The sequence below is a fragment of the Pieris rapae genome, chromosome 11, assembly GCF_905147795.1.
Source record: "Pieris rapae chromosome 11, ilPieRapa1.1, whole genome shotgun sequence".
In the NCBI taxonomy this organism is placed as follows: domain Eukaryota; kingdom Metazoa; phylum Arthropoda; class Insecta; order Lepidoptera; family Pieridae; genus Pieris; species Pieris rapae.
In genome coordinates, this window is record NC_059519.1 from 3,560,206 (window position 1) to 3,576,492 (window position 16,287).

Genomic DNA, 16,287 nt, shown 5'->3' on the forward strand with positions numbered 1-16,287 from the left:
AAATACTGAAAAGTTGACTTAAGCTAACTTCAGGGTGTCGAAAATTTACTCTCAACTGAACTAACTGATTAATTAGCTTACTATTCTAAACACCAAAGACTCTAAATTAGAAGTGTGTCTAAACTAAATACTTTTTTCTAGGATCCTAGTAGGCGCCCCAGAAGATGAGCCCTACCCAGTAAATGGTGTGAAGCGACCTGGTGCAGTATATCGCTGTGAACCTACCAGCCGAGCCTTCGCTTCAGAAGATCTAGCTAATCCCTTGGAGCGATGCAGATTAATGGAGTTTGACAAAAACAGAAGTAAGTATATTTATGTCAGAGGCTGCGGAAAATAGACCTACCATACGTTTAATATGCATTGTACCTAAATGTGATTGTATATGTAAGTACTAATTAATTATATAAAGCAAAATTCAAATTTTGGGTAAATTTGCTTTTTTATACCTAAAAAAGGCATTTGCAGGGTAATTTATTATCGTATATTATATTAAGCAAGAAGAGCATTATGGCAATGTTGAGGCACTTATAAATTGTTACATTTCTAACATTAAATAGTTAATTTTAATGTTTGTTACCCCTAGTCATAAGGTTATCTTCGCTCTGTATAAAGCCTAAGCAGATTCCTTGTCTTAAATATGTTGGAGCCATCTTTCATATGATAAACTATGTATTAAGTTCACGTTTCCGACCTTCCACCCTCCGTCTTTCATAAGATGTCACTGTCAGACCTAACTGAGTCTACAAATTGCCATTGTCTACAATACATTACTTACTAACTAGGAGGTCGGATACAAATCTCCTTTGGAGGCGTTCAATGTACATAAAGATTTTCTATGCTGGTGGCTGCGATTTATGAACGTCGTGTCTGAATGCTGCTCCCGCGTAGTGTGACAGGCGAGGCGCACGCGCATTTGATTTACAATACCCCATGTTTAGGTAAACGGCGTGCATTTGTTTTGAATTTGTCAAGATCAATTGAATTACAGTTGCTACTAGCTTATACTTTGTTTACATTACATAAAATGGGATAAAGCTTTATACGGTTTATCAATGAGATTCTCCGAAAGAATCCTAACAAGACAGTACTAATAAACCTAATTTTTTATTTATATTTATTGTCGGGACAATATTATAATGTTAACTTCAAAATTAATTTTAAAAGTGAAATTTTTAAGAATATTCCTTTGAAGAGTACATATATGACAATAAGTTATTCTTTAATAAAACAATACTACATTATGAACGGAGGTTACAAGTAATGTCACGAGATACGTTTCAACTTACTTTGTAGTCCTTTTAATAACGGTCGTTGTACACAGTCCTGAATGGTATAAAGAACCATTGTTGTAGCGATTATGTATGTCCTTCTGTCATAATATTACTGTAAGTCTTAGTAGCATGCCATGAAGAAAGAATTTAATGAATAGAAATGGGAACAAAATTTACTTAATGTTTGATCCATAAACAGATTAGGGTGAAAAATTGCCGGGGAGGACCTTTCCTGCGTACTTCGCTTCGCTCCAGTGAGCTTCCGTTCTGCCCTTCAGGCGATTGACCAAACCGAGGTTCGAGTCTCACAGGAGACGCCCTTGCGCTAGTCACGGGAAAATGCCCATTCAGGCCGAGCTGAGCTGTAAAGGCCCTTAAGGCCAACAGCGAGATACCTTACTAAAAAAAATATGTATGTGCCCATACTTTTTTAAAACATTGCCTTGCGTGTTAATACATTCTGATGCTCGAAGTTGGTAATAGCAACTTACTTCAATCAATCATGTCAGTCCACGGCTATTCTAAAGAAATGGTAAATTTGTCATAAAATTATGAAAACTTTTGTCATAAAATAATACATTTAAAAATTGTATAACGTAACCCACTAGAAATACAAATCATTCAATAAATGTATTTATTACGCTCTTAATTAGGAAGTATTTTTTTTTACTGTGTGCCAGTTCTATAGTCTAATATGTGTGTAGTATATGTGTGTAAAATTTGTGACGCCACATTTGTAGGTTGCAACCGCATATGAATCTGACGTTAAGTGATACTGCCGCCCATAGACACATTGCGTTTTCGGCCTTTTATGGATTGATAAGCTCTTTTCTTGAAGGACCCTAAGTCAAATTGTTTGGAAATACATTGGCGGGCAGCTGGTTCCACATAGAGGTGGTACGCTGCAGATACTGGTGAAATTTCGTGTTCTGCCGCGACGTCCGATGATGAAATTTAGTTGCATACAAACAACTTCTCTAAGCACTCTCTCTTTTAAGCATGCATATTGTTTTAGAACTTATTAATAAATTCTATGTATACCTTTTATGAATAATGAAACACATAATTTATAATAATTAATAATAGAGATCAAGTTTATTTTTATATTTATTTTTGCACTTCTTGCCTACCTTATGTAATATTTTTTCCCTTACTCACAGTGGTTGCCTGGAAGAAATCGCTCGTAAGCGATAAGGCCGCCAGTTGCCCTCCTTTTCATTAAATTATGTTAAATTGGTATTCTTTTATATAATGCAATGAAGTGTTAATAAATAATAAATAAGTTTTAAGTATTACAAACATCGTATTCGTCGATGAAGATTCACAGAAAATTAATCCCACCTTGCTCTAATTTCTTAGCTTTCTAAACGAACTTATAAGCTTTCTTGGATCATTTAGTGAATGAGTTGAGTTGATGAGTGTTAATACGATAATATCACGTTAGAAAACTTAGTTTGTGGGTCACATTTTGAGGTCGTTCAATTCTAAATATTGTTTTTAATTTGGACAATTTTGTCAAAATCTTTTTCGATGTACTTTGCATAGTTTATAATACAGATGCATCATTTCTACTCTTTTAAATAGTGATCTATGATAAATGATCTAAAGAATGTATTCAATCACTCACCTTATCTTGCGTGAAAAATCAGCTTAGTAAAGTCGATAAGACGATTGTGTATAAAGCTTTGTCGATTATCATAATTCTATTGGTGAAATACTCGAATAAACTGCTTCTAAATTTATTTTTCACAGTGTTTTCGTGGAATAGATCGCTCTTAATTGATAAGGCCGCCAGTTGCCCTTTATATTTCTCTATTACTACAATTAAGTGTAAATAAATATAATAAATGAAATAAACATATACACCAATTACTTAGTTGAACTATCAGAATATGTAACTAATTAAAATAATAATAATTTTTGCGTTTTTTGAATCAACCCTTTGCACAATTAACATGCACTTTCAAAGCACGGCTTGTTTATAATATTACCTACGCAGATGAAGCCGCGAACTGCACCTTGTATAGAATATATCGACAAAACGTGACCTCACTATCTCGTAGTATCTACAGATTCCGATGTTATCACATTGAACCCGCTTATCGTTAACTATCAAATTAAACAATAGACTGCTCCCATAGTACACTCTGAACCTTACAGTTATATCGGAGTAATCTAATTAGTTTCAATATAGAATATAATTTGGTACTGTTTATTCGAAATATTGCTTTTATAACTTTTCTTATAGAATTTGATATTGTTTTTATATGTATCCTAGATTTGTGTATAGGATATTTAATGATTCACACATGTTACCTTTTTTTAAATTAATAAAAAATAAATCAGTGGCGCTCCAACCTCTTATGGTCTTGGCCTCAGATTTCTGAATCTGTTTCGTGATCATTTTTAAATCTAATAGGCAAGTAGCTGATCAGCCTCCAGTGCCACACGTCGTCGAATTTTTGGGTCTAAGACATGTCTGCTTCTTCCCGATGTTTTCCTTCACCCTTCGAGCAAATGTTAATAGAAAGAAAGTCCATTGGTGGACAGCCGGGGATCGAACCTACGACCTCAGGTATGAGATTCGCACGCTGAAGCCACTAGGCCAACACTGCTCTTTTTTCAATTAGTTCTAAATATTTCTTATATCGTGTAGGAATTAATTGACATTGATTGTTAAATCTGTCCCAGGCTATTCTTGCATAGATGATATTTAATTATTATTTGTAACAACCTACTTTAAATCGTTTGTATTGAAATTCCAGGATTTGTAAAGGTTATAAGTTAAAAACTAAAATTTTATTACATAAAAATAATTAGGCACGAGTAATTAATAACTTTTAATAAAATAAAATTGCCATTAAAGAAAATCAACAAAACAAATTAATCCAACTGTTTAATACGATATGTGTATTTAAAAAAAAAATAACATATTGTATATCAGCAACCTGTTAAAGAAAATATATTCATATGTAAATGCGACAACATTTTTACCTACCCACGTGTTTACCAAATTGTATCATTACCGCAGAGATTGGTACTACAGTACTTACTGAAGGTACTATCAGCAATTTATTCACTATTTAGAAATCGTTTAGCAAAGTATTATAGTTTTTGGCACATAGGTTTACGATTGAATAAATACAGGGAGTCTCATCTTTATTAAACTATAAATATAAAAAAAATATGTAATATTATATATGTATGCAGTTAATTATAATGTAATCGCATTCGTCACCTGCCGAATGCAACCACTACCCTCGAGAAATTTGTGTTTAATGTATAATCGGCGCTGAGATTTCCTATATGTAAGCCGTTTTTCCCTTTGCATTTACGCTTTGGTGGAAAATGGCAAGACTTTTATGTAATTATGTGTTGGTTAAATTAATTTTGGCTACATTGCATACATTGACTCCTACAAAGTAAACTTTTCGAAGTTATACCGTTAGGGAAAAATTATGACAGTAAATTTTTACGATGCGCGCGCAGCCGTCTCTAAAAACCGTCATCCCGAAGTTAGCTAATCAACATTTTAGTTTTTTGTGATATTTAAATAAACTTTATTTAACTATATAATGCGTTATAATAAAACATTCAATGTATTAATTACCTTTTTCTATTCTTAGTGTCGTTTTTTGTTACACCAAAGAAGTATAACGTTTTAACACGTGTATATAAATACACACGTTTTTTTATTATATAACACACCTAAGAGGACTTTAAATGAATAGCTCGTAAAATGTTAATTTTGCTGATTGTACCTACGTGGGATCGATATTTGGTGGCGTGGGCTAATGTGTGGGCCTCAGTTACGCAGTGACTTCATTGACAACTCAGTTTTCAATTTTGGGCCACGATAAGACGCCTTCGTAGCTTGAAGGTGTACACAGTGGAGGCTTTGTATTATTAGATGATGTGCAAATAGGAAATGTCGTAATTTGTTTAGAGTAAATTACAACATTTATTTACTCTAAACTTATTTGACACTGATATAATTCCGAACCAATTCGACTAAGGGTCCTTCAAGAAAAGAGCGTACAAAGTCTTAAAAGGCTGGAAACTAACTTGCGAGCCTTCGGGCGTGTATCAACATGAGTGGTATCACTTAACTCTTGTTACGTCTTTTAAGTTAATTCTTATTGTCGACGTTCATCAGTATTACTTACAACATTATTTAGTTTTGCCTATTAAAAATAAGACTTTTTTTCTATAAATTATCTCTGCACAAAGACACAAATTATTATTACGATCTAGCCTAACATAAGACTAATAAGTAATTTAAAACTAACCTGATTTACTAAAAAGGATATTTGACATATGAAAGTGTACAAACATGTCTACAGTAGTAAATGGTAATGGTAAATGGTCACAAAATCTAAAAATTCCGCAGAAATACTAATATCTAGTTTAGCTTGTACATGATAAATACATGTATATTTTGAATGTTAAAAATAAAATTATTTAAGGATTTAAATGTTTAATTATTAAATTAATTAAAAAATCGCTAAATAATTTGCAATTCGTATATTTGTAATTCTGTATTGGATGCGGCGTAACTTAAGAGTTTTGGGCTTCTAAGAAGCAATGATATGGAGATTCCCACCGTTTTCCCTCAAAAAACTTTCCACTACGATTACAATACAGTACAAATTATAGTTAAAAACCTGTAGTACAAAACAAATCACGAACACGAATGCGAATCGATGCGCGTGGGCACTAACGCGATACATCCGGTGCGGCAAGGCTTTGCTTAAAATGGTCACAAAGACAACTTTCAGGAAACCAAGCCCAAATAATATTAACGGGTAAATAAATTTAAAGATAATCATAACTATATTTGCAATAACACACATGGGAAACCTTAACGTGACGCATCGCTTTAGGATGACGAAAACGACATATATATTATAATATGACCGTTATCAAAGAAAATTAATATTAATAATAAAACCGCTTTAATTCCATATTATAAAAAATACAAATGTGGTGAGTGTTTGTTTTCACATTAGTACTTAGACTACGTTAGTTATTGTTATTTCTATTACTTTGTGTTCTGCAGTCTGCTTTTTGGGGCCTCTTCTTGAACTCTCCATTTGGATCTGTTCTTTCTGTCCTCCATCCGATTATCCCCAGAATCCTTTATGATGTCATCAGTCCATCGCGTTTCTGGTCATCCCACGTTTCTTTTTCTTTTTCCTTTCAAGCGCATCAATGGAAATTCTTCTAAATTTACATTTATATTTATTGCTAGTTCTCAAATAAAAAACGTAGAACAGATGAGATAAACTGGCATTAAACTCTCCGTCCCACATTTAAATCGCCAAGGTTTTTACAAATTGTTGTAAGCAATTACATCATGCTCCTCGTCACATGGGGAGTGTATGTTAGTGAACCAAGACGTAAGCCTAAGCTTTTTAAACTAGTTTAGTTTTGCAAGTAGGTATGGTGAATTCTTATCTCCATTGCACTAGACATAGTAGCGTGTTTGTTGTCATGGTTACCACTTTTTTAAACAAAGTAGTCTTTGTGACAAACACAAGTACTCGCTTGAATCGACTTTATAAGGCTGATAAGTGACCCAAGTGATAGTTTAGTATTTTGTAATAGAATGTGAAAGTTTATTAACTTCTTTAGATGACATTACCATATCAAATAAAACTTGACTTTAAAAGAACTTTAACGTCCAGATTTTGATGTAAAATCCACATTACATACAATATAATCGTCCATTTAATAAATTAAAAGATTTTTACTCTTCTGATAATAAAATAGTTTTGAACCCCAATTAAAAATATCTAATGGCTACACTAGACGGTCTCTGCACGAAGTTTCCAATGTCCGTGTGAACTTTTGACCATCTCTACTGTCAGGACGGGTTCTGTTCTCGAAGGTAATTAGAAGTAGTTGAAACAATGGTTGTCTGATAGGATTTTTAAATTAAAGGGATCGCTTGATCTGCTGTCTAATCGGGGTCACCATTAGCTGAAACTGGCAAAACAAATTGAGCTTGATTTTCACGATAGTTTAAAAGTTATTGTAATTATTCGTGATCGAGACGAAATATTCAAAAGTTATTTCAAGTGTGTAGAAGAATGAATAAGGCGAAAATATTTTCATTTGGCTCGAATAGCTCATAAGGTAATTGTTTGCTTGCTTTTTAACAAAATCAATTGATTGTGTATATCTAAGGAATAATATTTAATCAGTAGGGAATATAATATACTTTTCCTTAGATGTTCTAGCAATTTTAATTCTAGTGTTAGTTCTAATAATAAGGTTAATATCTATTATCTACCTTCACGATGAACGTGATATATATTAAAACAATCCGTGAAAGCAAATATTGATACTCTCGTGTTAATGATTATCGTGTTGTCATCACAGCATCCTACCGTAACTTGATATATTTCCGTTCGCGCCTCCTTTGATCGTGGTTTTTGTTCTGGTTAAAGCCCATTAGCATAATTAAAAAAGTGTGATTTAATATGCCCGGTATTCAGATTGTCACAACATCCTATTTCCGGTAAAAATTCCGGAAGCTACTATGTTTAAAAATGGAACGATTATAATAAATCACGCTTTTTAAGTAGATTCTATGGCCTAGGACCGTACTAGCCTAGTTCTAGCGTTTTTGCTACTCGAACCGTTCCTATTCAAATTGACTGCGCATGGGCAAGTAACATAGCAATTTCGCAAACGCCCTAAATGTGGTTGAAATATGAGCTTTTGACACCCAATCGGATTATGATGTAGTAACATTGGTCACGTATTTAATGTTGTAATTTTGCGGTGGAAATTCTACAATGTTGCATATGTTAATACGATAAACTGAGAAACGGGGAAGGACATTATTTGTACAAATACAAAGTTTCTATATCATACGAAATTGTCCTTTACAATTTAAAATTTTTGTTAGCAAAAAGTAGTTGACGTTACGATTTAGATGTTTAGAGCTTACTAATCGTCTATTAAGGTAAACACCACCGAGTCTAAAAGTTAAACTTAATTAACTTCTAGCCTTGTTGGTGTTTACGATAAACTTAATTATCTTTTAAAGTTGCTTGTTTAATTAATTAATTAAAAAATATAGCAAATTGGCGGATTTCTGAAATTATTTATTACATATATGAAAACTTCATGTTTGCCGGCACAAGCTAAACATTTTTACAATTGAATAAAAGTATAATTAAATGTGTAATTATGACCCGAAGTTCCACGATCTGTAACCGTTGAAAGTGCAATTTTTATTTCAATTAATTCAAGGAATTCAAGACTTTTTCTATTGAAATAAATGCCACCGTTGCCATACAAGCATTTTTCTAACAAATTAGCTATTTTATATGTATTCAACGTTTACATGAATATGTTAATAATACAAGTTAGGAAACTAGTTTTGCCAAAACTTGAATCTATCTTACTTGATCGATGGCATTGCCAATAAAGGCCGATTTAGGACGAGCTTGTGAGAATAGCATTAAACATGCCGGTTGATACCTGTGTAGTAAAATAGTTGACCTAAGTAGACTTTTAGAGAAAATACATACACGAACTTTTCTCCACCTCTCATCATCTGGCCGAGCTATGTGGCTACAGAATTGTTGAATAAGGTCTCTCTTATCGTGCTGCAACTGCTATATGACAATACTTCAGTGATTCTTAGATATTGCCAAAGTGATTCCTACAATTTTAGATTCATTTGGCACCAGTACTGCATTTCAATAACGAGTCTCATATGTGAATAAAAAAAACGTGTTGTTTTAAAGCCACATAAAAGTTTATTTGTTTACACGTCGTTGCAACAAATTCAGTACAATTAAATAATACCTACTAAAAATAATGCCACCAGTGTAATGAATAAAATAATTAAATAAGGTGGATGCAAGAAGCGCATAATATGTAGGTAATATTAATATTATGATTTTTATTTAACCCTAACCTTCAAAAAACATGTGTGTAGTTGTTAAATGTTACAATAATTTATACAGAACAAATGAACAAAACAAAGAAATAACCAATAGACAATAAAAATGGCACATGAAATATGAAGTTTATGTATATAATACAAGACAGAGATTTATTTTTGTGTTTTCCATTATTTACATGTTAATACATTATTTAATTATATATTTATTATTGTATAATATTAACTTAATGATTGACGATTTAACCTCAAATGTTATGTCAGACTATTGCGTAAGCTATTCATCTTCTGTGTTCGTGCTGTACTGTTACTGAGTTCGATTCCTGTACAAGACTAACACATCGATTTACCGCGCGTAAATCAATACGCAATATATTGTAACCGCTCTGCAATATCGGATCAAAGGCTAAACACCAAAGCGGCTTATAAAGTACTACAGCAAATAGCTTTGTTAAAACGGTTTTGACGTATAGACTATGTTTTTTTTTGTATATCGGGTGATATATTCAACGGATTTTTAGTTATCTTATTCATACTAAGATTAACCAAATCGAAAGTTCATATTCGGCTTTCCTATTGGCGTTTCAGTTTATTTTGAAGCCGTGTAGAACAAATAGCCTTCGTTCTTTCTACTTCACATTCAACGAAAAGGATTTCAATTAAGTTTATTCGTTTAGGATGCGCAAACATTAAGTTCACTGACCTCATAACACATGTTATTCACAAGTGCACATTTGGTTGATTTTCTTTATTGATATTGCGTGCCTTACATGTAAAATTGATTTAATGAGTATTGAACGAATGAATCTGCTTCAAGCAAATGCATATATCGTTCAATACTCGTATAATAACGTGGTAACGAACTCATTTATAATATATTTTATTATCAATATTTTCAAAGGACAACTTTTACTTATGTCTTGTACTTTTCCGATAAATACTTTATCTGAATTCGGTTGCTTGTATTAAGATAGATAAATAACTATTGCTGTCAAAATACTATACGACTATACACAAATAAAAGAATTGTCTTACATTTGAACCAAGCTTCGTCATCGGTCCAACGATATGCTCTGAACAGAACGGTCTGTGGCCGCAGTCATCAGGGAATTTATTGTTTATTTCAATATTATAATCCTTGCATGGCCACGAATTATAGGACATGCTTATAATTTCAATAAGATAGTAAATAAGACAGTTCGTAAGCTTTTAATTTGAGTATTGACAGTGTCTACAAATAAAATTTGAATGCAAACAAACAATAATAAAATTTAAATGATTGTTAGTCGAAATTATCATAAGCTATTAATAGCTTTTATTATTATGAAAAAAAAATTTATTTATTATTTTATTTTTTTTAAAATCCCTTTTTTTATACACATTTAAGGCAGGTATAACGCGCATGTGATCTGGCAGTGCGATCGTCCATTTGCGGTATAACTCATCAGGTGAGCGACTCGCCCGCTATTCCATTAAAAAAATTGTGCTGCAGTGGTACTCTGTAATTTCCAGGGTAGAAATAGCAATTCCGTCGTGACGTGTTTGTATTCAATTTCGATGTTGTTCCCTCAATATCCGTACCACATCGACCTTGCAATCGACATGCGTTATGGCTCCAGACACTTTTTACCATCAATTGGTCACTTCCTAAGTTTTGACAAGTGGAGAGTGATGGTCTATATTCAATCCGCGCAATTGGCCCAAATTAAATGAATTGGCCCGCTCCGCCCGAACCACTTGTTGCTAATTGATGCTCAAATAACGCAAGCTTCCTATTTATTGGTTGGGGACTAGTTTACGTTGAAGGACCTTTAATAATTTAAATAAAAGTGTATAGTTCAAAAATGTTTCTACATACGTTTGGAAAGAAGATGGGTGTATGTGTGCAGGTTTAAAACCACCACTAGCAGTAAGGTGGAGGAAATGGGGAAATATATTGGCACGAAGATGTTGCCTATATATTGCCAACGTCATCCATAAGTAGGCAAGATAAAGGATGAAATATGATGGTTTGCGGGAGGCCTATTTCGCAGAGGCGAATGCTAAAGAATAATTTTGAATATTGTGTGTGTGTGCCTTGTGCTTAAATATCAAAAGACAGTAGTAAAAACAGTTATGTTTTTCTTTATATACCATTACACTTCAAATATTAGGGGAAATCAACAAACGGACAATTTTATGCTTGGCGGACCTCTTGAGTACTGGTTTTGAACAAATTCGGTGCGCGGGCGCAGCGCATCAATGCCTCCGGAGTTTATTGTTTGTTTTGATAATATAGCTGGCAGTTGGTCATTTTAGGTCAAATCAACAATTACCAATAAAGCCGCGTAATCTAAATATTACTTTAATAAATCGTGAAGTAAAATTTATAATTTTAGGACCTAAGCAAATTTTTTTTTCTTAATCTCATTGTTAGAAACCAATAAATATTAGCTTTGAAATTTCGAGAAATCATCTAGACAAAACTTAGTTTATACATAGACAACAGTTATTATGTATTTAGCGCTAGAAGATTTTCATAAAATACACGTGAAAAAGGAAATTGGATTTCTTACGGTTTAGTTAGTACTGACCGATTTAATAGGTAGGTAAATGCACTCGGGAGCTGTGATTGTCCATGGGTCCATTTAACATCAGATGAGCCTCCTGCAGAACTGCTCGCTGTATAAAACTGACTTTTGAACACTGTAACACCAGTTAGATACGGCGTATCAGTATTGTGTTAGAGGATTCATGTTAACACATTATATTTCATTACACATGTATTTGAAGAGATCTGTTATTTGTTAAAAGTACACAGACATGAGGGAATTAATAAATTTAGAATTTTTCGTCAGAATGATAAACAGTTTTTTATTACTTTATTAATACAAGTTTTTCACAGTTGCTGTTTATTGTCTTATACATGTGCGAAATTCAAAGAGTGGACTGTACTTTAATATAAGCAAAACTGTGAGTCAAGATATTAACTTATTGATATTTAACAGTCTTTAATAAATGTTAAAAAGGGGATTGTAAATAAATCTGTTGAAATAGGCGAAAAGATTATTTTAAAGCATAGACGTTGTTATAATTTTTATCTTTATAGAACTCACAGAAATAATTGAAAAACAAACAAAAAATTCGTATGAAACTAATCAAGCAGGAAAAGCCTATACTCATGTATTCTTGACAACGTACTCATGAAAACTATTACAAATTTTAATAGACTGTCTAATTGTAATAATTCTCGGATGACACGGATGAGTTTTTAATAATAAGTATTCTTATAGTCTAATTATGTAAAAAAATATTTTTTGTTCTATTTCTTTTCCCAATCTGATAGCATCTATATGAGAAATCGTGTTAAGATCGAGCTTACTCGTCGGGTCTTACTATAGTTCCCATTAATGCCAGTGATCTCTATAAATAACATATACAAAAATATGGAGGGTAGATACAATAAACGTAATACGTGTAATTATTTGTTTGGTCGGTACTACTACTACTTTTAAGGAAAAGGATCTGTCTGAATAAGAACGTCGTGTTCATTAGTCAAAACTCAGTAATGGACAGTCATTAATATACTTATTCATAATGTTCGGCACACCTGTCTTGACTAATAACCCGAAACATGAAGGGTGAATCCCTTTTTCTAGTCATTAGACATTTTTATCTGTGTATCCTCGCGTGACAGAGTGTTATTTGGTTCATTACGTTTTGATTATAGAAATTTATCAATTTTATAGTCGTTTCGGACATAGAGGGTATAGCAAACATTTAACTATATGTAGCAAAGTCAAAGTCAAAGTCAAAAATTATTTATTCATATAGGTAACATATTGTAAACTTATGAACGTCAATAAATATTAAATGATTCTAATTTTACATTTACTGCCAGTTCTCAAATCAAGGGCGTAGAACGGAAGAGAAGAACTGGCAATAAACTCTCCGCCACTCTTTTTAATCGCCAAGTTTTTTTTACACAATGTTTGTAAGGAGCTGCAACCACCACACCATGTTCCATAAGACATATTGAGTAATAAAGAATAAAAAAAAACAAAGATTTGTCCTATATCAGCAGGAGTCATGGTGAAATAGGAGCACGCACTTACATACTCGTGAGAACAACACGCAAATACGTAGTATAAACAACTAATAGCTGTTTAATAATCTCTGCAGTTAGGCTTAGGAATAATCATAAGTTACTGAGTATACTTAAGTTAATACTAAAATTTAAAGACAACTATTTTTACTTGCACCCATTATTCCAAAATTGATGAACATAAAACTATTATTAAGAATGTACATGTAATAAAGGTAACAGAACAAAGATTAATCTACGCTATCTTTTAATAACTTCCCACAGATCTTGACATTCATCAATATCTGATAAAGATGACCCAATATGGCGTCCAATATTAGTTCAATGACTTAATTACCACAGTTAACAAATTGTCGAGAGTAATGTCTTAATCTTATATAGGCTGTTTAAAATTGAAACAATCGTTTTTGTCTTGTCAGTACGGCATTCAGGACCAAATTTGGTAACTACAGGATGTTTTAAAATCCATATGGATATTATGGCTTCATTAATTACAAGTATTTCTCATTGTTCTAAGTTTGGGTGTATGTAAAATTAAGCATAATAACCAGCAATGAAACAGAAATTCGAATAATTGATGATTAAATGTTGTATTTAATAAAATAACATGTTTATGAATCGTAAAAAAAAGTTTTTAAATTATTGAGCAATTTAAGTAAAATAGTCTTTGAAAATTTAACTAGGTGGCAACACTATATTATATGAAGGTTGATTGTAACTAAGTGTTCTTGCTGTCATTCATCTGATTACCAAATAAAAGTTATATTTGTGCTAATTACTATCGTTTCTTTGATAAACGACCCATAATCCTTCAGGTTATGGGCCCAGTAGATTCTGCAATTGAAAGTTTTAAGAAAAATAGCAAAGAAAAAGTTACAATCGTATTGTGAAGAAATTGACAAAATAACCTCAAAATGGATTCAATGCGGTCAATAAACTTAGAAAAATTTGATGGAAATAACTTTAGGCAATGGAAATTCCAGATAAAGTGTGCCCTAAAAGCAAAAGGGATTGATATTTCAGTGCCTAAACCGGCTGGAAATAATGTTGAATGGACAAAGAACGATGGCATGGCCATGTTTATTATAACATCTTCGATGGACTTTAAACAAATAACTTTAATAGAAAATTGTGAAACTGCTAAGGAAATAATGACAAAACTTGAATCAATATACGAACAGAAGAGTGAATTATGTAAAATGTTGATCCATGAAAAGTTTTATCAGTATAAAATGTCTACAAATGACAGTGTAGCTCAACACATTTCTAAAGTGGAATCATTGGCCAAGCAGTTAAAAGAAAGTGGCGAAAGTATTAGTGAAATGGCTGTGATAACAAAAATACTTGGAACACTGCCTCATAAGTATAGATCACTCCGTCAAGCGTGGATGTCTTTGGATCCAGAGCAACAGACTCTTGTCAATCTCACTGCTCGTTTGTTAGATGAAGAAGCTAGTTTACAGTGTGAAGAAGAACAAGAAACCGCTCTTCTTGTGGCTAAGAAAGGATGTAAAAATAGCCCAAAACAAAGTGAGCTGAATAGAAATGCTAGTAATTCAAATCAAAATAAAAACAGTAAACACAGATTTGAATGTTATAATTGTGGGAAACGAGGACATTTTTCTCGAGAATGTCGTGCTCCAAAGAAATCCAAGTATAGAAAACCTCAACAGGAAGGTGCAGACTTGTTAGCGTTTAATGTAGAAACCAAATTCCATGAAGCTGAAGACAATGTGTGGATTTTAGACAGTGGTGCCTCTGCACATATGACCTATAGAAAGGAGTTCTTTGTAGAACTATTGGAATGTAACCAGAAATCATTGACATTAGGAAACAAACAATCAGTGGAAGTGGCTGGCATTGGCAAGGTGTTAATAAAGAGATGTGTCAATGGACAGTGGGAGAACAGTGAACTACATGATGTATTGTATGTTCCGAATTTGCGACGAAATCTGTTCTCAGAAGGTGTGATAATGCGTAAATCATATATCATTATCAAGAAAGACTCTGGTGCATTCATTTACAAAGGAAATGACTTGGTAATGTGTGCAACAATAACAGAAAATAATTTATACGAATTGAAAATTAAAGCTGTGGTCTCAGATACATGTAACTTAGTTCAAAGTGATCAAAATAACATTAAAATGTGGCATGAAAGACTGGGACATGTTAACCTAAAACAAATCAAGAGTATGAGTGCTGATAATGTGGTAGAAGGCTTGAAACTGAATAACAGTGATAAAACTGATTTTGTTTGTGAAGCATGTGCATATGGAAAGCAGTGCAGATTTCCATTTCACAAATCTATACGAGGAGAACTACAGCCAGGTGACCTTGTATATAGTGATGTCTGTGGACCTATGAGTCATACATCTATCCAAGGTATGAGATACTTTATATTATTTAAGGATGCTGCTACAAGTTACAGGCATGTATATTTTGTCAAACATAAAAGTGATGTGATGGACATATTCATGAAATACAATGCTTTGATCAAAAATAAGTACATGCATAGTGTCAGAATATTGCATACTGATAATGGAAGAGAGTATGTGAATAAAACCTTCAATGACTATCTCAGCAAAGAAGGTATAATTCATGAGTGTACTGCGCCATATACACCAGAACAAAATGGGCGTGCTGAAAGAGAGAACCGTACCATTGTGGAGAGTGCACGTTCAATGTTGTACGCAAGGGATGTGTCACTGGAATTATGGGCTGAGGCTGTGAATTGTGCAGTATATTTATTAAACCGGACTTCCTCCAGCCAAACTCCTAAGAAAACACCATTTGAATTATGGAACGGCATCAAACCTCATATAGGCCATGTGAAGGTGTTTGGAAGTATTGGATATGTCCATATTCCTAATCAGCTAAGAACTAAACTTGACAAAAAGAGTGAGAAAATGATACTAATTGGGTATGATAATAACAATTACAGGATGTTCAATCCAGAAACCAAAAAGGTTAAAATATCAAGAAATGTAATGTTTGAAGAACATTATGTTCCA

The 16,287-nt window shown here is 32.9% G+C and overlaps 1 protein-coding gene across 4 annotated transcripts in view; it reads left to right on the plus strand.

Annotated features, from left to right (window-relative positions):
• Positions 1-16,287, plus strand: part of LOC110997394 (integrin alpha-PS2) — an 83,493-nt gene that overhangs the window by 24,073 nt on the left and 43,133 nt on the right. For all 4 annotated transcript variants that reach the window (XM_022265536.2, XM_022265538.2, XM_022265537.2 and 1 more), the window contains exon 2: positions 142-302. In XM_022265536.2, coding sequence (XP_022121228.2) covers positions 142-302 — 161 coding nt within the window. The remainder of the gene's footprint in view (positions 1-141; positions 303-16,287) is intronic.